This window comes from Pseudochaenichthys georgianus, chromosome 23 (assembly GCF_902827115.2).
Source record: "Pseudochaenichthys georgianus chromosome 23, fPseGeo1.2, whole genome shotgun sequence".
Taxonomy (NCBI): domain Eukaryota; kingdom Metazoa; phylum Chordata; class Actinopteri; order Perciformes; family Channichthyidae; genus Pseudochaenichthys; species Pseudochaenichthys georgianus.
Window position 1 is genome coordinate 11,806,249 of NC_047525.1, and position 25,376 is coordinate 11,831,624.

At 38.8% G+C, this 25,376-nt stretch overlaps 1 protein-coding gene across 2 annotated transcripts in view; it reads right to left on the reverse strand.

The window, feature by feature from the left end:
* Positions 1-25,376, reverse strand: part of ptn (pleiotrophin) — a 54,605-nt gene continuing 29,229 nt past the window's right edge. For both annotated transcript variants that reach the window (XM_034112332.2, XM_071201822.1), the window contains exons 2-5: positions 12,250-12,344; positions 11,410-11,583; positions 6,599-6,760; positions 1-812 (exon numbers count right to left, since the gene is read on the reverse strand). In XM_034112332.2, the coding sequence (XP_033968223.1) occupies positions 757-812; positions 6,599-6,760; positions 11,410-11,583; positions 12,250-12,343 (486 nt within the window). In that variant the 5' untranslated portion in view covers position 12,344 and the 3' untranslated portion in view covers positions 1-756. The remainder of the gene's footprint in view (positions 813-6,598; positions 6,761-11,409; positions 11,584-12,249; positions 12,345-25,376) is intronic.

Consider the following 25,376-nt stretch of genomic DNA (forward strand, 5'->3'; position numbering starts at 1 on the left):
TTTATTTTTCATTCATTTTTTATTTTTGGAAAGAGGATACAAAGGGAATGTTAACTCCAACCGAGGACGTTTTATAGCCAAAAGCTGGAAGGTAAAAATCAGTGGGTATAAATTGAGGTACAACAGAGCAGCAGGAGGAAAAACACTAAAAACAGCAGTAGTTTGCACACTTGTAGAGAAGCTTTTTCATGCAGCCTCCAAACAAAACTAGCTTATGTTTATTCTAACTTGAAACGGAAGAAAAACATCAATAGCATAGAGTAATGGGGAATGCGTTACCAATAACTTGAGACATTGCAAATGCACATCTTTTTTTTCTCCACAAATTAATTAAGTAAAGATGTTTAGAGCTTCACTTTTAGCAAACTGCCTCATTAAGCATGGATCAAAGAGTTTTCCAAATTAGAGTTAGGCTATTCAACTGTATAACAAATCCTATTTATTCGTAAGAAAATAATCCTAGAAACAACATCATTAGGTAAAACACTAGTAAACAAATCTCTTTTCGTATTCCCTACCGCTGAGTATTACATCTCCTATCGCAACATACAAGTTGTTTCTGTTTTTTATCAGGTGCTAGAAAGAAGAAAAAGTTAAAGATTTTGTCACTAAAAGACATATTTCAACTGGTTTTGTCAAAGCTCTAAAGGCTCCTACTGTCAATCTACAGGACATACAAAGAGGAACCGTGGTGAATTAGGGCAGTGGACGTGCTTCCCCGCTCTTCTTCCTTCCTCACAGGGAAAAACATCCTCATTAGTCCATTTGGGTGCGATCTCGCTTCTTGCCGTCCTTCTTTTGCTTCTTTGCATCTGCAAAAACAGAAAAGAAAAGGAGTTGCAGCACACAATGTTTACTTTGGCAGCTTCCCTGCCAGAGGTGGTGTTTTTGCATGTAAACAAATCCCATTGTCTCCATGAAGAGCACATATGCTACGCTTCAGATTTAAATAATCAACCGTATTAGTTTTAATTAGTTATTGTGCATGCATTCCCAGCCTGCTCTTGGGAATTTATTTGTGGTCTGGTTTACGCCCCATGAAAAAACGCTTTATCAACTTCCCGCAACAGTGACTCTGTACCTGGCAGCCAGGACAGAAGCCACAGTCCATGGTTTCCCTTTCTGCTTTGCGGCCTCTCCGCTCTGCTTAACAGGAAGAGAGCACAACCTGCAGCCGTTTGGCTAGCTAGCTTCTGGCTAACTGTTTTGGTTGACTGTCAATCTTCCTGGTTGTTTGTGTATCTGCCTCATACCTTAATTTGCATTTCGTAAATGCTCAGTAGGTAACGTTTGGCTGAATTTGGGGTCAATTTGATATGGGGACACTCCGTTGAATATGATTTGCATATTTATTCACATTTGTGTTATAGGAAGGTATGTATGTGATGCTTGTATGCCGTTTTTGTTGAGACAAGCTAGTTGTTTCCCACTGTTTGCGTTTGTTGGCTATGTTTAGTAAGCTTGCTGCTAAAAGTAGATTCATATTTAGGGTACAGACAGAATGGTGGTCTCCATCTGCTTGCATTATTCTTGGCAAAAAGCAGAAATTTCCCAAAATGTGGAACTTTTGTGGACATAAAATAGAACATACAAATGAGCTGCCATCAACAACGTCAATCTGTCACACCATTATGGTTTACTAGGGTTAGGGTTAGCCTTAATGTTATTTGTAACACCTGCACTTTTCAAGTCGAAAGGGCCAATGTCCTTTTTCGAAAAATTGTGAATAAAGGTGTGTGTGCAACTTCTGTCCATCTAAGGACATATTTTCTAAAAGATATTGTCATAACTTTGCAGTTCTTAAACGCTTGCCACATCTTATATCTTACTTCAAGTAGTGATTTATTGCTAGCTCTTCCTAACAGTATAAGAAAAGATCAAATAAATCATGATCTTATTTTTTTCATGCAATGGATTATCTTAAAAGAATCTCAAATCCTCTAATGACATGCCGGCACTCTAATGACATGCCGGCAAGTAGCTATGAAAAGTGACAAGGTATGCTAAGTCAATTAGATTTCAGTTGAGTTTCAGCCGTTCAACATTCAGAGGGTGTTTCTTAATGTCGAGTAAAGCTGCTCCAGAGCCACTATTTCAAGCATACTACGTCATCGAGCCGAAGTACTGTTCCAATGTCAAGCATACTTGGAATTCTACCGAGCCCGGCGTACTTCGTTTGGAGAAATTTCGAGGCTGCACATGTGTAGACTCCGCGGTCTTAAAATTCCCACAATGCTTTGCGCACGGACCAATTTCTCCAAATCTGTGGCGGAAAATGTAAGGCGGGGCCTCTCATATGACGCACACCTGCACACTTGCTAGCCTGTTCCACTCTTCGTTTTCCGAATGATAGGAAGTATTCTTGCCTCGCTTCTGAAGCAAGACGCTCGGAAGACATGTGCTACCAAGCAAGCGTATTCGACATTGAGAAACACCCAAAATGTTCACTATGAGAAATCTCTTCCATGCAAAGCGCTCTAGCCCATGTAAATACGGAAATTGCTCTTCCATTCCATTTGTTTGCTTTTTAAAATGTGTTTGAATATTTTCTCTCTTTCATTTTTCTTCTCTTCGCCCTGTCAGCATATTCTGCTCCCCTGGGAGAGAGAAGGCAGAAAGGATTCAATCCCTCTCTTTCTCTGTCTCATCTTTCTCCATATGTGAAATGAGGATTTTACATCCAGGCTGGAGCACTTGCTGCTGCATTTGCTCATTACACGACACTGCTTGCTCTCCTCTCTGCCTCTGACACACACTCATAATCACGCTGGGCTGCCTTCTCCGGCTCTAAACTGCCCTGAGACGAAAAACAAACCAATATTTTGTACCAAGACGAGAGCAACATCTGACCTTTTGGCATTTGTTATGTGTTGGAATGTAGCCATCCAAGTACATCTGCTTAAGTACTGGGGTATATTTACAATTCCCTGCATTTAAAGAACTATACTTCTACCTCAACAACATTTCATAGGGATGAAATATCCTCCACTGAACTTATTTCACATGTATAGTAACTTCCAGATGTAAATAAAGTATAACAAATTAGCATCTCGACTGGCTGTAACATCAAAATACTGCATGCAACATGGATGCATTAATAACCTAAATATATCCGATAGCAATCAACAATACAAGAGGATACTTTTTACACAATTTTAATATTTTTACCATGTTAAAAATATGGCATAGAAACGTGTCATATTCCAGCTTCCTAGAAGTGATGATTGCTACATATCCTGTCATGTGTCAGCTGTCACCTGTCTAACAAATGAATTAACATTACAAAATAAAGTAAATGTAAAAAGTGCAATGTAGTTTTCAAAGGCTGACAGACACAGCTAATGCAAAAGTATTTTAACTTTAGATTGATGTAGTATACTAATGAACCATTTCAAATGAACAAGAAAGTTGTGCAGAGTGAGGTATCTGTCTTTGGACACTTTCCACTTGTGTAGGACAGAAACAAGGAGTGGGTGTAACAATAATAGTCGGTGTAACTCTGAATGATGTCTTTATTTAAAATGGGAACACCACCTGCCTGTCCAGAAAGAATGACACAAACAAACAAATTCCCGGATTCACCTCAACAGAGCCTTTTGTTTAACCTGAAATTAACTCTGGCATCCAAACACCTCAAAGGCGCTGCTCCCTGCTCCCTGCTGTTCTGCTGAAAGGGAAGTCACTCTTTGTTCTCTCTTTCGCTCCACGGGGTCTGCGTTTCACCTGTGCTCGACAGCAAAGACATGCAACTCTGAATCTCAGATCGCTCCCTGAGCGCCTCTTAGCATTGTCTCCAGAATCTGCAAATGACAGATGCTACCTCCATCACAGAAAACCTGCTGCAGTCAGGGGAAACCAATCTCCCAAACCAAGGTGGCTGTTCAGAATTGCAGATTTGGCCCGGCAGATCTCTGCTCCCAGCCGAGGGTTAGATAGCCTCTCTCCATCTCAGTCACTCCAAAGCCAAACATGTCTGGAGTATTTCATAAGCTCCCTGATCCCGCTGCTGCGGACTGTATCTCTACCATCCCCTGACACAGAAAAGCATTCACGATTCCCCTACCTGTACACACCTCATTGTGAACAGCACCCCCTCTTTCTTTTTCCCAGTAACCCCTTTGCTCGTCGGGGCTTATCTTCCAACTGGCAGACGCGGAAAATCATACGGTGCATAACATGCAATCACATTGCCCCAAAAGCAGGTCTCTCTTTCCCACTGCTTCCCTTCATCGTGGTTACTGTCATCCTCGCTCTGCTTCTCAGTCTGCGCTCAGCCCGCACACCTCTGTCACTCCGCATCCACGCGTCTGGCCTTCATAGGAATTGATGCACGCAGGTAGGCAGCGATGGTTGCAAATCAAACATATGTTCTCTTGCATACCTACACAAATAATCCTGTATCTAGATATTTACATTGGAATTAAATATAGAAAGCAAAGCAGTCGGTGTAATATGTATTGTATATATGTGTCAAAGGGACTAGCTGACAGTTTTGGCAACTTTCTTGTTGGATTTAGCGACGTTTGAAACTAGTGCTGTTAGATGCTGTCGTTTGAAAAAGGTTGGCAACATTGATCTGGGTTTTCTGGTTGGATAATTAAAAAAGTATAGCTGGCTGGCTTGCTTCTGCAACTCCTCAAGCTCAACAACTAAAACACGACTTGTTCGTATGAGATGTCCACAGTTGCACAGTTCAAAGGCAGATTGAGCAAATGTTCCTTTGGGTGTGATAGGTTCCATCCCCCAGCTCTCAACGGCCTGGATCAATGTCGCAAATGGATGTCCTCCAAATCTAAAAGCCACACACGTCATTGGTAATGATCCCTTGCTCCCAATGGACAAGAGTGATACTTATGACTGCTGGAGGTCTTTAACATAAAACACGTGTCATTATCGGGCATTTGCTGAATACTGACTGATTTGCTGACGGATGCTGTTGTTTCGGCGGACCCCTACTATAGTCCAATAATAAATCCAGCAGCATCCTATAATATATACTTGCTGTAAGAATCACAATACAGTTCAGCTCCTCGACAAACCTCCTGTCACAATGCATTAATGATGTGCTACAGAGCATAACTTTAAACAAATTCCTCCTTTTTAGAGTCATATAGACTTTGGCAAAACATCTCGAGACCAGCATTCAAGCAGACGGATGTGATACAGTTGGCAGCTGCAGACATCCTGTAGGGGGACATTTAATGTGTCTTATCAATGTTCTTTGGAGCTTTATGTGACTGTGGCTGTTTTACGAAGTGACAGCTAGGTTAACCAAACTCCATGTGCAAACCTTTGTGTGCACACATGTCATCTGCTGAGCGTGATAAGGGCGCAGTGTATGACCATTGGCAGCGATGCTGCACTAATTATAGTCTTGTTTGGACAATGGGACAGTCACAGTGGGTCAGTTACATCCTTGTTTACACATTTAACAAAGGGCATCGCCTCACTAGGATTACATTTAGAGCTTTGTTATCAGCAGTTTTACACCAAGCAGACACTGAATTATTCTACAAGCATCAACCTGGTTATTTCATATTCTCCCATTAGCTCACATCTTGAGTCTACCCCAGTTCACCAATAACTGCCTGTTTCCTGTAGAATATGGAAGCAGAAGCCCTCTGAGACTTCATTTTCTTTGACGTCACTAAAGAGCACTACAAGCATGTAATTACAGCTGAATAGTGAGTTAACCTATTCACCTGTGATTTAACGCTGTCAGTCACCTCTTCAGCTTAACACTTAAGTATATGGATTTCAATCATGCTTATGTGAATGTGCATCTCAGCTGGCATTTGAGATTAAAATCATTTGCAAGGATTTGTGGGATTTAGCGGAGATGCCATCAGTGTGAGATGTGTCAGAAGAAGAAATCCAGTCGCTAATACACCTTGATGCACATATTGATGCTAATGAGTCCTAATTAACATTAAGATCATTTTATTTCAGATGTTGACCTCGTTGTCATAGGTGAAAAACACAACATCCAAAAACAGCACAAAATATACAAGCTTGTCACAGGGACGATTAACAGTTCAGCTGAATAAACAAAGACACACTGGTGGTAAACATCCCTTCAGCTATAATTAATTAAACAAACCAAATAATCCAATGTTCCCTGTAACTGTTTACAGGGATTTGACGGTGCAAGAAAGTATTGGAGTGATACGTCGCATAAATCATTAGTTGTTTCTATATAGGTATTTTCTTTTTATCCAAACTGACCTTATGAGATCTCTCGATACAAAATAAACAACATTTACAGCTTTCAAACTAGTCGAAATAGATGACTGTGTTGCATCAAGGGTTTGAGGACTGTGTATTTGAACATGGGTGGGACCTTTATTGCTTCAATACATGTCATTGTGCCAGTCAGTTGATGCAGTATACAGTTATTTGAGGGAATTAAGTTGCCATCCTGATTTTTAGCAGTTTGCTTCTGAAACCAAATATCATATATGTTGTTACAGTGCAGAAAACCTGTTCTCAGGACATGGTGATTCGTCAACATGACTTCAGTGCAACCCCCCTGATGCTGACAACATTTTACAGGTAGGGTAACATTTTATCAAGTGATGATTTATTCTTCTCAGCTTACCTTGCAGCTTAGTCTTGGGGATTTTCCCACAGGGCTTGGTGGCTGTGACAGTGGCGGCGCAGGTTGCATCGAGGAGCGCTCGCTTCAGCACACCTGTTCTGTTCTTCTTTCCCGTCGCCAGATCGCACTCCCCCCAAGCCTGGAAGTCATACTTGCACTCCCCTGTAGAACACAAAGAAATCACGTAATGTATTAGATGCTTTTGTATAGTGAAGTACCTCTGGTAGTTAGAAAACCTGGTAAAGAAATTACCCAAAATAACATGTACATTTTTTGTAAAGGTCCCCTATTGGCTTCAGCTGATATTTAAATGCATTTATCTTAACTATCCCCCTTATTTAAAGCAGTATTTTGTACCTTACTCACCAAATCATCAAGTTAGACATTCTGTTCAGATTTATTTATCTGTCACCTCTGCAAAAAAATTGATTGGCAGAAGAGCGTTCATGTTCAAAGCCCCAACAGACTGGAATACTTTACCTGCTGCCATTAGATCTTTTGCATCATTGGGTATGTTTAAACATGCATTATAATAATAATAATAATAATAATAATAATAATAATAATAATAATAATAATAATAATAATAATAATAATAATATATTTTATTTATAAGTGCACTTTTCATTTGCGTAAACAAAACTCAAAGTGCTACAAAATTAAAAATTAAAAAGGGTGAAACAAAACAACAATAAAAAACAATTAAAACAACATAATAAAAGCTGTGACATTCATGCCCGCATGGCATAATGTGGGGGATTTAAAAATCTAGTTAAAGGCTATTCTAAAAATATGCGTTTTTAGGCCTTTTTTGAAAGCCTTCACAGTCTGTGGTGTCCTCAGCTGCTTTGGGAGGGCATTCCACAATCTCGGAGCAGCGGAGCAGAAGGCTCGGTCTCCCATGGTCTTCAGTTTTGTCCTCGGTGGGATGAGGAGGTTTGCCTTTACTGAACGTAGGTTCCTCGTGGAGGTTTGTGGGGAGAGCAATTCCTTGATGTAGGAGGGAGCATTTCCATATATGCACTGATGAGTGAAGAGGGTGATTTTGTAGTCAATCCTGAGTGAGACCGGGAGCCAGTGCAGTGATTTGAGGATGGGTGTGATGTGTTCGTACTTCCGCACTCAGCATTATCATCTCACTTTCAACTGGTCTGTACTTGTTATTAATGAAACTGATATTGATGAAACTGATTCTCTTGACTGTCTCAAATTGTAATGATTGTATGCATTGCTTGAATGTTACTTAACAGACTGTACGTGGTTTGTCTTGTGTGTCATGTTTTGCATTTTGTTTTTTTGTTTATGTATGTCTGTAAGTTGTTGCTGTTGTCGGGACCCCCTTGAAAACGAGATGGTGCATCTCAAGGGGTTTATCCCAATCAATAAACATTTCTATATATATTGTTTTACATCAATATATTATAGGTCTCAGATATATACAAAACATGTCTCTGAAGTGTTTGGCTCAAAATACCACACAGATCATCCATTGTAGCATCCCATAATCCCCTCTGTTTCAGCCCTGTTTCAAAAGTGCTGATTCTCCGTCTTTTACTTTAGATGAAAATAAGGAGCCACTCCCAAGGTCCCTCTGTGAGATATTTGGTTAAAAAGAACACAATAGGCGCTTTCACACCAAGGCAAGGCAAGGCAAGGCAAGGCAATGCAAGGCAAGGCAAGGCAAGGCAAGGCAAGGCAAGGCAAGGCAATGCAAGGCAAGGCAAGGCAAGGCAAGGCAAGGCAAGGCAAGGCAAGGCAAGGCAAGGCAAGGCAAGGCAAGGCAAGGCAAGGCAAGGCAAGGCAAGGCAAGGCAAGGCAAGGCAAGGCAAGGCAAGTTTATTTATATAGCACCTTTCAGCACCAGGCAATTCAAGGTGCTTGACAAAAATGAAAGACATTCAACACAAATTAAAGACATTCAACAAAAATTAAAGACATTCACCAAGTACTTTGCCATACTTAGTTCATCAGAACTCTTTAGTTGGTTACCTTGGTTGGTCATTATCAATCAGTCAATGAATTAACCCCTTGAGGCTGAGGACTTGAATGTCACTTGAATGGTTATTTTATGAATGCTTCTAATTTACCAAGCTATTATCTCCTTCCTATGTATACATCCTCAAAGCCACGTCACAAATTATTTCATTAAAAACCAAATAAAAGATGCTTATAGCTTTTTTTTTCTAACAGCTACAGAGGGTGCTTCACAGTTTGTTATCTTATATTTCCAATATAATGAAACCTTCTAACAGATACATGTAATCAAAAGCAGCCTGGCTCCTGTTCATTCTGGAAATAATGGACAGATACAATCTTGGCAGCAGAGAAATGAAAGTACCCTCAGCAGCACCTCAAATAAATTTCACATATGTGCTTTCATTTGATAGAAAATGTACCCACCTTAAACTCAACCCCAGTGGATGCCAGAAAAAGCAGCAGTGGCTAGTGTATGTTATAGAAATGTGTTTGAAGAAGTGTGTGTGTTTGTGTCTGTGTTTGTTTGTGTGTGTTTGTGTATGATTTCTCTCATATCTCCCTCCATTATTTTGTTGCCACTCTAGCCGGGGTCCCTGGAGGCTGTGACACACATTCGTCAGCTTTCTTTCACATGAAAAAGCCGAACCCCTTGTCCCTGCCTCCAAAATCCCTGGGTGCTCATCAGAGGAGAGAAAAGGGGAGAGAAGGGGTGAGGAGAGAAGGGGCGAGGAGAGAAGGGGCGAGGAGAGAAGGGACGCAGAGTGGCGAGAGGGAGTGACAGGGCCATTGTTGCAAGAATCCTACAGGGACTTCGTAAGCATCCAACTTTAAAACCGTACACCTCCATAATTTGTCTCTGAGCGAGAGGAAGAGAGATTTTTCAAACTGCCTCCTGGGAATTTCACAGGCAGCCCATGTCCTCTTTAGGTGTCATATACAAGCAGGCAATACAATGGTTGTACAAGTGTAAACACACCCCCTCATCAGCAACCCTACAGTCCTTCAAAGATTACAAGCTGTTTGCACAAGATCCTATTTACATGCCTTTGAAATTGGTGTCAGAATTCTACGTTCTTAAGGTCACCACGACAAAGAAGTCTAAAGGCCCTGACACACCAAGCCAATTTTGGCCGTCGATAGATGTCTGGCCGTCGATGAGGTTCTGACGCCCCCCCATTGGTGTGTCCCGCACCATCGTGTCTTTTCAGCCGTGCCGACACCTTCTGCTGCCGATTGACCATGTTGAATCCGCAGCGGAGGCTGTCGGCAAAAGAAATCACTCTGATTGGCTGTTCAGCTTAGCGAATCAGTGCATGAGAAGCGAAACGAAAGTGAGGTACGCAAACAAACCATTAGGCACACACAGACGGCTGTTATTTTTCATTTTCATCTCACCTGGACGCAGTAATTTATTTTACATCATGGCGATCTGGAATGAAGAAAGTATTTAACGGACAGGACCCTGGAAAATGAAACCTCAACAGACAGTTCACTAATTTGTAACGATGTGGCTAATTCTTTTTGTATTGTATTACTTACTATTTTTATCTTATTCTAATTTAGTCGATTGTTTACATTGTACAGTTCTACATTTGATAATAAACCACTTTTTACCGCTACTGCAAAATACAAAACTTTATTTCGTACCTTCATACTACAGCCATTAGATAACACAACATTAGAATGAGGATACAATTAGCTCTAGCCTATACTGCAATAAAAGACAGAATACAGATGTACATGATGATACATCATTTGCCTGTCAGTGTTATGATGTTGTATAATCTTGGATTATAATCATTGATGCATGGAATGTGGTAGCAGCAGTACTTTAAGGTTGCCAGCCACAATGCTTAAACAGTTTATTTCTGCTTCAGAGAGCTGAAGTGTGTATCACGCAGTCTCTCTTCCGGTTGTTGCTTCTTTTGAATGACGAATACACATTACCGCCGCCTGCTGGTAAGGAGAGTTATTGCCACTCACGCATGCGCAGTGCGTACGTGCTACTTGGCCGTCGGCTGAAGTCTTTGCGGTGTGTTCCAGTGCGACTTTTTGGCCAAGACGCAGGAGAGGTGAAGCGACACAACAGTCGGATCCGTCGGGACGTGTTCTTTGGTGTCAGTTTGGTGTGTCAGGGCCTTAAACTGAGAATGTTCACAGTTTGGAATTGGTTTGAAATAATTTAGCTATACTTTTTTAGGAACCAAATCATTATTGGGCTTTGTATTCTTTTCACTGTTAAAAAATATTTGTTTACCTATGTCAACAACCTCTCTTTTAACTATCCCTGAATTGTTGTGTTGTACTCATGAGTTCCAATAAAACTAAATTATTTTCTTTCCACAACCAGGGGCATGTAAGTCATTGTTCCGAAACTTTTGCTGCTATAATCTATATAGCCAGTTAGCAGGGCCATTATTTCCTGCAGTGTGTTCATCACTTGTGACAGGCTCATTGCAGAGCAGCAGGACCCTGCCTGACATGCCTTACTGGGGGAACAAAAGTCCCTCAGGCTTGTCACTGCAAGACATTTTAGTTGTGAGGGCTGCACAGTCTCAAGCCCGAAAAGCAAATGACAAAGCAGGATGATTATTTTTTTCCATGATGATGTATCACTTCCTCGGCAGACATTTCTGTTGTACCTCTAATTAGCTAGCTTACTCATCCTTTTGTAAAAATGGGACCATTGTTTGTGTGAGTGACAGGCAGGCATACATTAAAAGAGGTGTTTGGTAAGCGGGGGATGGGAGCCATGCAGTTATACAATAAGAAGGTCGTAGATTATTGAAAGGAGAGCTTTTGATTGGTTTGGATATATCTGGGTCTTAACTCACCTCCAAACTTCTTCTTCCAGTTGCAGGGGATCTTGCAGCGTTGGGTCTTGATGGTCTGCTTGCAGTCGGTGCCGGTGCGTGTTCCCTCCCTGGTGCCGAGTCCACAGTCTCCTTCGTTGGCTACACACACGCTCCACTGCCAATCGCCACAATCTGACTTGCGTTCTTTCTTTCCTGTAAGACCAAACATACACCAGTTATGTAACCTTTTAACAAGACAAGACACATAAGTCTCACATCTACAGCTCTGCATATACCAGCAACTTTAGATCCTTTGTTTTTTATTAAAAACAAGAAAATTGCGACTTGCAGTGTCTATGAAAGTATTTGTCACCTTCTTGGACTTTTTATATTATTACAAGGAAGATGTAATGAGTTTATTGCTTCTTCTTCTTACCAATAAAAAAAGATATATCTTTTATTTGCTTAATGTTCTTTTCTTTACCCAAGTGGGAATTATCTGAATTATGTTGCCTTTCCTGAAAGATATTGCTATTTATTTATTGTACATTCTCAAAGGACACCAATTACTTCAACTCAAAGGCTTTTATTCATTATATGTTTAAGACTTGTATCCAACGAAAGTATTTCACAGTGCAGCCCTTTCTGCAGTGATATATAGTGAAATATATGTCATTCAATAAGGAAATGACAATGTTATATTGATGAAGTTGATTAGCTGAAATTGCTTCTCCATCAATCAAGTTGTAGATTTGATGTTATACTGAACATCATGGTGCTCCTGTTCGATATACATTTTCAGTTTAAAGGAACACACAGATATAGATTATTTCTATAGATTTTTCTACAGTTGAAGAATCTGAGCTTTGCAAAATTCACCTTGTTTCTCTGCTTTGCCTCCTTCTCCTGCCATCACTGTGATCACCAGGAGTGCCATCACGGCCACCCGTGTCCACTGCTTCTGTCCATTCATTCTGAAAAAACAAGGCAATTGTTAATAGAGAACGCTGCTTTACTTTCACATCTTCTACAATTGAAAACACACATTTGAGATCTTCTTGTGCCTAAACTTGACACGTTAAGGTTTTTTCTAGACCAGGAGGAAGAGGAGGAAAGGGGAATTTCCATCTTTCATCTGTTGTCATTTTCCCCGTGCTGGATTCCAATATGAACATTGTGATAGTCTGAGCTGCCACTACACTGTCAGTCATGGCAGTATTTGCTGTCAATCTCTGTATTTGTCAAAGCTCAACAAAAGATATTCTGTGATTGAAGCCGAGTAAACCCCTTGCTCACAAAATAAGATTGAGGCTACAATGTTGCACCATGTCATAAAAAGAAACCTTTGCTTTGATTATAAAGAAGTAAAAACAAACATTCTTTACTTATATTTTATTTTAAAACTATATCCTGAATGTTGATAGGAAATGTTTTAAGGAATGTTTAGTATTGATGCTTATATTGGCATTGAAGGTGTGCTGAGGCATTTTGACCACTATTAGTGCTGTGGAGCAATGTGGGTCCCCATTTTGTTTGTTTAAATAATGGGTCCCCACTTTGCACATAAACTAGAATGCAAGTGTACATACTGTATACTAGGAGGACACGATTCGAATACTTGTCAATGGTTTCACATTATTCAAACGATCAATATGTGACAATTATGACTCAAGGAACGCAACAATGTGGCCAATGAAGAAGAACACTGCTAGCCATTTAAACAGCTGATGTAATGTAACTTATGTCAATATCAGTTTTACATCACTACAGCCATGGTTGACAGGGGACTCCGTTTTCAATGCCACAGCAATCCCTGGCCTCATCTTACCTTTGATAAAAATAATGTTTGAGTTCCAAACTGAATTATACAGATTTTTTTTTTTAAATAGAGTGTTTTGGTATCAAATTTGCACCTGAACTGAGGTGTCAGACTGTGTTTGGGAGGAAATGTTGCATCGTGCCATCAATCATTTGATGAAGAGTGATACAGTATGAAAGTGTTCTTTAAAAAATGTGATGCTATATATTATAAAACTGATGTTGAATCCAAAAAAACGTTGTAGATGGATAATATGTTTGAATCAGTATTCAGAAAGCTGACAAAAGATTCCTTGGCAGGTAGTTTGAGAGACGTGTTAAGTTGACAGAGGCTTACTGAATTCGATAATGGTTGTTCAAGAAAAGATTACACCTGCCGCCAGAAAGCGACAAAAGAGCAAGAAGACTGGGATCAAATTGCCATTGTGGAACGAGTTGTCACAGAAAAGAATGTCATTAGTGTCTTTGTTTGCTCGTAGCTGCTGACATCTTTTTTTAACAGGTTTTAAAAAATCAATCATCCTCCATACAATTAGAATCACAAGTTATTTTAATATTTGATCCACCAGCTGCTTCCTGATTTCCAGAAGGCACTAACTGTCACTATCACCAGCCTTATTCACTGTGATTGAATTGTTACAGAAAACCAACCCTCTTTGAATTTTTGCGAGACAGAGAGAAATACTCTTGCAGCCAGCACTTTCTGAGAGGAGCGTAAGCATGAGACTGAACCAATTACCAAGTGTTGACACCAAAATAATGCTCCTCTGTGCTCAAATTCATGTAGAAAAGTTGATCCTTGTGGAGAAATAGCATCCATTTGTCATTTTTAATTAAACATGAGTTGGGTCTGAGCCCCCCCATCTCATTGTGTAAGCAACCTGCAATTCCAACTTTTCATTTGACTTACTTATGACTTTACATAAGTTCAGTCTCAGTATCTTTTAAGCCTCTAGAATTTAAATCAGGTATTCAAACCTTGTATTTAATTACGGGTTGTTATTGTGGTGATTCCACCAAGGATTTAATGTCTCCCAGCACTTCTTAGAAACTCATAATGGGCCTTATGGTAGTCTCTGTAGTCTACCTGCTATGAAGTCATCTGTATCCTTCACATGATTGACTTTATATTTCTCTGACTATGGCAGCGTGCAGGCAAACCCTGTTTTGATTAAATACTTCAGACTCCATCTCAGAGTATTTTTTAATGTTTATTCTTTTTAAGAGATTCAAAAGTATTCATCTCCAAAACCCCCAAAAAGTAAGGAATAAATTATTGATTCCCAACTGTAAGAAGCGCATACAATGAGTTCTAAGAGTTTCAGAGAGAAAACCCGATGAAAGCTTCCTGATAAAGATCATTTTCCAAGAGAAAGGCATTGTTACTTTTCAAAAGATAAGAACACCTATTCCTCACACACACACAGTGATGGGCTCCTGGTGCAGTGCAGGCATCAAAATGGACGTGGTTGAATGAGGACTCCATAGAATTGCTTAGCCTTAGAGAAAGAAAAGTCTTGGAATTAAAGTGAATTACCTTTTTCTCTGCAGTGAGGTTTCCCCTCATCTCGAGGTTAATAAATCAAATGAAAGTCTCAACCTTGTAGCTCACATTTCCAGAGCATGACAGCAGGTTTAATGGATCGGAGCATTTGACTATCATTAGGCAAGGAATCTGTGATGCCTATGTAATGCTTTGATAATAAGGGATTGACAATTTAAAGGACATCTATTTGTGCTTTTCATTAAATGCTTTTCCCCTCTTTTTATTCAATACACTAACAGTCAGACATAACTTCAGCTTAACGCTTCGTGACAGAGAAAATATCTTTTTTTTGTTCTTCCAAGTCTTAGCCCATGGCAACCTGACCCTGACTCACTTATGGCACATTTCCACTACAGCGCGGAGCTCGGTTTAAGCGTGCCGTGCCAAACCCGGCCCGTTTTTGGTTGCGTTTCCACTAGGGGTAGTACCGGCTAACGGGTACTGTTTCACAGTTTATCTGGATCTCCAAAATCCAGGTTCTTTCCGGGCCAACAACCGGGCTGAATATGCTAAACTAATGAGAGAATCGCTGGCAAGGGGGCTACAACTACAACAAAATGAACATATTTTACCGTGATTTAATTGTAATACACGTTTCAAAATGATGCCGAAGTAACAACATACTGATACCGGTTAGTAAAAACCATGAATTAATGCTTTGACAAGTCTGCAGAAAGACGGCAGGCGAAAACCCTTTTAAAATGCTTGTTTTCTAAATGGAGCTTGGCTAAGCTAACGTTATATATGCTTCGACCGTCCACACTCACAACAACGGCCTATACAGACATAAATAAAGCAGCGACTGTATTCACCATGACACAACAACCCAGTCTCACGGCATTTCGTGTTATAGTCACGACATTTAATCTATTGATTCGTGTTCACCAACACGATTTTCCCCTTTTTTTCGTGTCACACAAAACGATTTGAAAAGCAATGTATTTCTATTGGTCGTGTGTTTCGTGCCTGCAGCACGTCATTTTGTCCGTTCGGGTCTTGGAAGACCGGAAGCTGTGGGGTTCATAAAAACATGTTCTTACTCAATATCAAGTCACGATTGTTGTTTTTACTTTAAATCTTTTTTCCTTCTAATTTGTTATTCTTTTCTAAATAACACACTGTTATTTACTCACCAATAACACACAATTATCCTTGTTTTTATTTATTTGTTTAATTCCATAATCTCGGGCTTTTTTGGCGTCCGTCAGGAACTGAATTTCAAAATAAAAATAACCGGAAACAGACGCGATACACAGATACACAGCCACTGAACTGATTACACAAGATCCTCAGCTATGGTTTAAGCTCGCTGATTGGATGTTTTAGCCGCAATGCATGTAGGGATATGGTGTTCATGCGATATGAAATCAGAAAAACATTTTTTTTAAATAAAATAATACTTTATTCCGAGTGTTCTTGCTTTTCTCGTTGGAAGTCATCACATAACGGCATTGTAATACACGGTTCGGCTGCATTACATATTACAGATTTGCCGTAGTTCTTTATTTATAGAGCCCTGATGAGAAGACCTTTGGAAAAACTGGAAGAAATGCCGCCGAAACTGAATACTTGACGTGGATCATAAATATATCAACAATTAAACAACATCTTCAATTTCTCTTCACACAATACGTCTCCTTGCAGTATCAACACTAATTCGGCTGACTTTTACATTTGATCTAATTCGTAGATAGGTTATATTTACACCATAACGGAGCACAGCTGATATAAAAGGACTTGTCGTTTTTAAAGATATTACTGATTTTCTTTGAATATAAGAATGTAAATACTGAGTCTGAAATAGTATAGCAATATGCTGTACAATTATGTGAAAACATGAATAAAACTACACATCTTCAGATGTAGTACATTATATACATAAGTGTCCTACACTAATAATACACAGTTATTATGGCTGTGTGTACCTTGTGTGCACCGCCTAGTGGTTAAAGCACGTTATTGAATTATTGTTTTTATGTGTTATATTTGATAAAAAAAATATTAAGAGTTTCATAGGGGGAAAGTAGAAGGTCTGTGATAGAAATATAGAATATAAAAAATCAAGAAGATACTATAAGTGATCTCTACAATAAAACAGTTTAGTGCAGGATGTACAAAGATATTAATAGGAGGAGGTGCAAAACATAAAAACAAATTAACCTTTATTTAAACATTAAATAATACTTTAGATTAAGGTCTTCTTTTAAATAAGAAAAAAGCTTTGGGGGTATCTATCTACAGATAAATATTAAGCCTGACAAAGTACTTAACGTCTAATATATTGCTTTCCTGCAATGTTAACTACTGTATGTTGAAGCACTTATTTTAACTGATATTATACAAATGAATTATACTCTTATGTATGTAGATAGTATAAGAAATGTGCAGAATTTGACAGTTTAATGGTGGAGGTATACACACATATTGATAGATGTCTTGTAATGCACTGTTGAGTAACCTCTGCTGCGACCCAAGTTTTTCATTCATTGCATAACTACACCATAGTTGTGTATATGTTAATAAACCTTAGAAAATCTTGAAATCTTGAAAGGGATGTGTAAAATAGTCATTATACAGTCTTTAATTAACTATTAGTAGAGAATAACGAGTAATGAATATACTTTATTACTCGTTTCCATTCATGTCAATTGCAGATAAATGTTTAGTCTTCTCAAGCACCAACTATTATTGCCTGAGATCGCATGCTGTGGTTTTATTAAATGTACCAAGTGCTAGGACTGTCTTAGGGAAGAAAGATTTTAGATGTGCAGCTCCACTAACATGGAACAGTCTGCAAAAAGAATGGAAAATTACCAAGCTAGTACCACTACATGTTTTTAAAGCTCGGTTGGATGCTACAAAATCAGATGCTGTTGGTACCTGTACATGTGGCTAAATATGTAAATTGTAATCCCTGTACATTTTGCTGTATGATGTATTTTTGTTGTTCTGTTGTTTATGTTTTTATGTCTTCTTGTGGAACCTACTGCTGCAGGTCTCCCTTGAAAAAGAGATCATTGATCTCAATGGGATTTTACCTGGATAAATAAAGGTTTTGAATTGAATTGAATTGAACTATCAAATATCTCTCCTGATTGTTGGCACTTGACAATCACTTTCCCTGAATTTTACTCAGGTGTAACTAAAGTCTGATTTAAGGGTTGTTTTTATTTCACATCATTAATCAGAATCTGCAAAGTAACTCAAATAAATGTAGTGGAGCAAAAATACCAGGTTAACCTCTGAATTGTAGTGGAGTAGAATTACAAAGTAACAATGAGCTGTCATGTGGGTATATATTAATGCTATATATTAATGCTGCGCATTATGGACACAAGCGATTTTCACCCATTTATTAATTGTATGTTTTCCATTTGATAACACCAATGTGTTTAATACTGGCAACTTCTAATTGTGGGAAAAAACGAAAACGTTCAGTAGAGACGTACCATAGAACATTTTGCGAAACACAATAGCCAGCATGTGTAGTTCTAGGGGGGCGTTCGATTCCAGTTTTGGATAGTCTGGCGTGGTTTCGTTCCATTTCACACAGCTGTTTGACGCTCGGGGTAACCTTGGCGCACTGCCACTCCAACATCCAATGCCAGAGCTTGAAGATTAATCACAGGGACAGTAGTCATAAACGATAGCTGGGAATTATGGGTAGTGTAGTGTCTTCGGCCATCCTAAACTCAGAAATGTTTTTCCGATTTCATATCGCATGAACACCATATCCCTATATGCATTGCAGCAAAAACATCCAATCAGCAAGCTTAAACCATAGTGAGGATCTTGAGTAATCAGTTCAGTGGCTGTGTATCGCAATGATGCTCGAAATGTCCTATGTCTGTTTCCGGTTATTTTTATTTTGAAATTCAGTTCCTGACGGAGGCCAAAAAAGCCCGAGATTATGGAATCAAACAAATAAATAAAAACAAGGATAATTGTGTGTTATTGTTGAGTAAATAACAGTGTGTTATTTTGAAAAGAATAATAAATTAGAAGGAAAAATAGATTTAAAAAAATACAGATTTCAGTATTCTGAGGCTCTGAGCCCCATTTATTTTCCTCACAGACGACAAAAAAAGTCAGACATTATACGATTTAAAATAAAAACAACAATCGTGGCTTGATAGAGTAAGAACATGTTTTTATGAACCCCACAGCTTACGGTCTTCCAAGACCCGAACGGACAAAAAGACGTGCTGCAGGCACGAAACACACTACCAATAGAAATACATTGCTTTGAAAATCGTTCAGTGTAACATGAAAAAAAGAGGAAAATCAATAGATTAAATGTTGTGATTATAACACGGTTGGACACAAACAGTCTGTGGTTTGTACTTGTTTAACTTTTGTCTAGCTTCTGAACAGATATGAGGAGAGCTTGAGTGCTACCAGCTAACGGCTGATGTTGGTTTTCTGTGGTTCGCATTGAAGATGATGTCACGGCTCCACCTACACTGCGTTACTGTAGTTACTGCCCCAGCTACTAAACTGTAATGGAAACGCAGCATAAAGTGAGCCTGGCCTACCAAGGCCTAACTCAGGGTTGCCAACTTTGGGTACCTGGCTGGAGTGAGATTTTGATATCATGGGTTTAATTACGCATATGCGCACTAAATGACTGCTATCGTGTCAGTAGCGGGACCTTAGCATATAAATAGGATAAATATACAATATATACAAATATACAATATTGGACACAGACTATAAAGGGCACAAAGTTTCATTCACTAATGAAAGTCAAACACATGTTTGTTTCCACTGTTTTATTGTGTGCATAGGCCTGTCGCGATAAGCAATGAATTGACTTCGTACGATAAATAAAAATGAACTCGATAACTTTTCTGATCTTGGTAAATTGCCATTTAGATGAGGATGTGACTAGCAGTTTGAAAGGATGTACTTGAATTATTATTATATATTAGCATTATGTCAGTGGTCTAAAATGGTCCTACAACGGTGCCGACAATATTATCGTTTATCGCAATAATTTCCGGGAAAATGTATCCAACAAAATTAATTATCGTGAGAGGCCTATACATGAAACACACACACACAAACAAATCTACAGACTTACTCCAAACTGCCAAATATATTAGTCGGGCAGGGGGACAGATTGGGTAGTGACTGTCACTACCCGATCTGCAGCTCTGCCCGATCTGCAGTGCGCATGTGCGAGATGGTCCGCCATATTGGACCACTCCGGACGGTGACCCAAGTAGGACAACATTGACACAGTGGCTTTTGGCAAAGCTCAAAAATAAAACGAGAGAGAGATGAGTTATTGTTATTACAACGTGACTTCACTATTATTTAACAACTCTTTTTATTGGGTTCTTTTATTTGGGGTTAAGTACATTGTCAGAATAAGTGAGAAATGGATTTAACTTCTGTTAGACAGCTATCATACTGAATACATATTTACTGTGAATGTGTGCAAAAATGTATGGCATGCTCCCGGGGAGGGAGCGGATCGACAGCTTAAGCAGCTGTCAACTCAACATTGTAAATAACCAACCAAAAACGATCGCCGGTTCATCTTGTTTTTGGCGTGAGAATAGTTTGGGCAGCGTGAGAGCGTGAGATTGAGAGTGAAAGCGTGTGTCACACACCAGATGCGTGGGAGTTGGCAACCCTGGATACCGTACTAAGCCGTGCGAGGCCCTGCAGTGGAAATGCGCCATTATTGTCATGACTCATACATCGTAATTGGTGTTTTATCAGCTCAATTAATCCCAGGCCACATCATCCTTTCTTAACAAAGAGGTATAGGCTCATTTGAGATGAGCGAAACCGACGCAGACCTGCGCAATTGCGACCGCCGCCTTGCTAGTGCGTTGCATGATGGTTAGTAATTTTGTCCGACTTGCTCTGGAGGCTCGACTGCATGAGACGTTGAAATCTCGCGGGACAAAGACGCCACAATGTTTGTTATCATGAAATTAATATCTATGTTATACTATACTTTCACTGCTTACCGTCTTCATACTTTACAGTATATATCTTAGCATATTCATACACACTGTTAATACTGTTCATACTGCTCATAGGCTACTGTGTATATCTAGTGTATTCATACCCCATACTGTTTATTCATCATTCAATTCATTCTATATTTTATTCTGTAGATTGTGTACATTATTTTTCACTTTACTGCTTTTTGCACTCCTGGTTAGAAGCTAAACTGCATGTCGTTGTATCAGTACCTGTCATCTGTGCAATAACAATAAAGTTGAATCTAATCTTGAGCAGGAACAAATGTATTTACTCAGTACATATCGGACATTACAACGATTAAACACATGTGTGCATTCTTTATAAATGCAAACAGAGTCAAGCTGTCCGACTTCATGCAAGCTTTTTGAGACCTCCCCCAGCTGTAATCGGCTATTCTCGTCTACTTTCGAGGCGAGCCGCAGCTCATCTCAAACAAGCCTGTGTTTCGTCCAGCATGGAAATATGATTTAGTTTTGTAATATTCTTTGACATATTTCAACGTTATTTTAAAAGTGATGCCCAAGTAGTTTGATACAAGAAAAAAAGGAATCATCAATCATCCCTCAACCTGTCCCCAGATTCAAAGCTAGATACCTGATACCTGAGCGACAAACCCGAAGGTTTTACAGAAATGACAGTCTCAAATAAAACAGAATTGAATACCTTAGACATGAAGTACGTTTTAAAAGATGTTTTATAACAACGCAGTATTTAGGAAGAGAGAATGAATACAGTCCCCGATTCAGTGAACACATTCCAATTATTTCTTATATATTTTGAGTCTGTATAACCAAAAATGAGCACTTCTAGGAACTGCTTGCAATTCAGGTCAGAAATATAGTAAGACATACATTTCCACGATGAGAATGGGCGAACTGAATGTTTGAGGTGGAACATGCAGTGATCAGTGTGTGCTTCATGAGCCACTGAGATTTAGTCCTATAAAACCCTCCATTTCCCTCATTGATCCAGGCACAGTTATGCGTTCCTGGTGAGGGGGAATGCAGGAGAAAAGCCAATACTTTGCACAAATCAATGCATGGTCAGTGACTCCTTGTGTGCTCCAGCAAATACACACAAGACATCCTTTATTCCGGAGCACAGACTAGATACAAAACGCTCCCCATCTCTCTCCTCTCTCTCATTAGGACTGATGAGATCCCTGACGATACATAAAGAAAAAAATCTATATATACGTTCTGATGTACAAAGGCAGAAGGCAATGGGGTAGCAGTTTAATCAATTAATTATAAGAAGATATGGTAAATAACTTCAGTTATTAGCCGTAAGGCTGTGCGAAAACGATTTCCATCATTATAACTCTATGAGAAATGAATTTTGTATTCAAAAACCTTTTCTTACTGCTTTTGGTAAGCATGTACATTACATTACATTACATTGCATTTAGCTGACGCTGTTATCCAAAGCGACTTACAATAAGTGCATTCGACCAGGAAGACACAACCTTGAAGAAAACAGAATCATATAAGTACATCAGGTTTCATAGAGCCAAACATTTCAAGTGCTACTCAACTGGCTTTAGATATGCCAGTCCTTTATTAGAATATAAGTGCTCTGTTAGCAGTTCTTTGTTAGTAATTCTATCGCTCGAGGTGGAGTCGAAAGAGATGAGTTTTCAGTCTGCGCCGGAAGATGTGCAGGCTTTCTGCTGTCCTGATGTCAATGCAACCCAGTCTCACGGCATTTCGTGTTCACCAACACGATTTTTAATCTATTGATTCGTGTTCACATCACGATTTTCCCCTTTTTTTCGTGTTGCACAGCACGATTTTAAAAGCAATGTATTTCTACTGGTAACGTGTTTCGTGCCTGCAGGCTGCAGCACGTCTTTTTCTCCGGTCGGGTCGTGGAAGACCGGAAGCTGTGTGGTTCATAAAAACATGTTCTTACTCAATATCAAGCCACAGTTATTGCTTTTATTTTAAATCGTATAATTTCGGACTTTTGTTGCCGTCTGTGAGGAAAATAAATGGGGCTCAGAGCCTCAGGATACTGAAATCTGTATTTTTTAAATCTTTTTTTCCTTCTAATTTGTTATTCTTTTCAAAATAACACACTGTTATTTACTCACCAATAACACACAATTATCCTTGCTTTTATTTATTGGTTTAATTCCATAATCTCTGGCTTTTTTGGCGTCCCTCAGGAACTGCATTTCAAAATAAATATAACCGGAAACAGACGTAGGCATTTCGAGCGATTACCCAAGATCCTCAGCTATGGTTTTAAGCTCGCTGATTGGATGTGTTAGCCGCAATGCATGCTGGGATTTGGTGTTTATATGATATGGAATCCGGAAAACATTTTAAAAGTATAAAATAATACTTAATTCCGAGTGCTCTTGCTTTTCTCTTTGAAAGTCATCACATAACGGCATTGTAATACACGGTTCGGCTGCATTACACATTACAGATCTGCCGTAGTTCTTTATTTATAGAGCCCTGATGAGAAGACCTTTGGAAAAACTGGAAGAAATGGCGCCGAAACTGAATACTTGACGTGGATCATAAATATATCACAATTAAACAACATCTTCAATTTCTCTTCACACAATACGTCCTTGCAGTATCAACACTAATTCGGCTGACTTTTACATTTGATCTAATTCACAGATAGGTTATATTTACACCATAACGGTGCACAGCTGATATAAAAGGACTGTAGTTTTTAAAGATATTACTGATTTTCTTTGAATGTAAGAATATAAATACTGAGTCTGAAATAGTATAGCAATATGCTGTAAAATGATGTGAAAGCATGCATAAAACTATACATCTTCAGATGTTGTACATACACACTAATAATACAAAGTTATTATGGCTGTGTGCACCTTGTGGGCACCTCCTAGTGGTTAAAGCACGTTATTGAATTATTGTTTTTATGTGTTATATTTGATTAAAAAAATATTAAGAGTACATACTTTCATAGGGGGAAAGTATAAATATAGAAATATAGAATATAAAAAATCAAGAAGATACTATAAGTGATCTCTACAATAAAACAGTTTAGTGCAGGATGTACAAAGATATTAATAGGAGGAGGTGCAAAACAGAAAAACGGATTAACCTTTATTTAAACATTAAATATTAAATATAAAGCCTGACAAAGTACTTAACGTCTAATATATTGCTTTCCTGCAATGTTAACTATGTTCAAGCTCTTATTTTAACTGATATTATACACATTAATTATACTCTTATGTATGTAGATAGAATAAGAAATGTGCAGAATATGACAGTTTAATGGTGGAGGTACACACATATTGATAGATGTCTTGTAATGCACTGTTGAGGAACCTGCTGTGACCCAAGTGTTTCATTCATTGCATAACTACACCGTAGTTGTGTATATGATATGTCAATAAACCTTTGAAAATCTTGAAAGGGATGTGCAAAATAGCCATAATATACAGTCTTTAATGAACTATTAGTAGAGAATAACGAGTAATGAATATACTTTATTACTTGTTTCCATTCATGTCAATTGCAGATACATGTTTAGTCTTCTCAAGCACCAACTATCAAATATCTCTCCTGGTTGTTGGCACTTGACAATCACCTTACCTGAATTTTACTCAGGTGTAACTAAAGTCTGATTTAAGGGTTGTTTATATTTCACATAATTAATCAGAATCTGTAAAGTAACTCAAATAAATGCAGTGGAGTAAAAATACCAGGTTAACCTCTGAATTGTCGTGGAGTAGAATTACAAAGTAGCAATGAGCTATCATGTGGGTATATATTAATGCTGCTCATTATGGACACAAGTGATTTTCACCCATTTATTAATTATATGTTTTACATTTGATAACACCAATGTGTTTAATACTGGCAACTTCTAATTGTGGGAAAAACGAAAACGTTCAGTAGAGACGTCCCATAGCACATTTTGCGAAACACAATAGCCAGCATGTGTAGTTCTGAGGGGACGTTCGATTCCAGTTTTGGATAGTCTGGCGTGGTTTCGTTCCATTTCACACAGCTGTTTGACGCTCTGCGTAACCTTACGGGGACTGTAGTCCTAAACGATAGCTGGGGATTATGGGTAGTGTAGTGTCTTCGGCCATCCTAAACTCAGAAATGTTGACAATCGCAATGATGTTCGAAATGTCCCTTATAGGCCTACGTCTGTTTCCGGTTATTTTTATTTTGAAATTCAGTTCCTGACGGACACCAAAAAAGCCTGAGATTATGGAATTAAACCAATAAATAAAAGCAAGGATAATTGTGTGTTATTGGTGAGTAAATAACAGTGTGTTATTTTGAAAAGAATAACAAATTAGAAGGAAAAAAATATTTAAAAATACAGATTTCAGTATTCTGAGGCTCTGAGCCCCATTTATTTTCGAAATTATACGATTTAAAATAAAAGCAATAATTGTGGCTTGATATTGATTAAGAACATGTTTTTATGAACCACACAGCTTCCGGTCTTCCACGACCCGACCGGAGAAAAAGACGTGCTGCAGGCACAAAACACATTACCAGTAGAAATACATTGCTTTTAAAATCGTGCTGTGCAACACGAAAAAAAGGGGCAAATCGTGATGTGAACACGAATCAATAGATTAAAAATCGTGTTGGTGAACACGAAATGCCGTGAGACTGGGTTGGTCAAT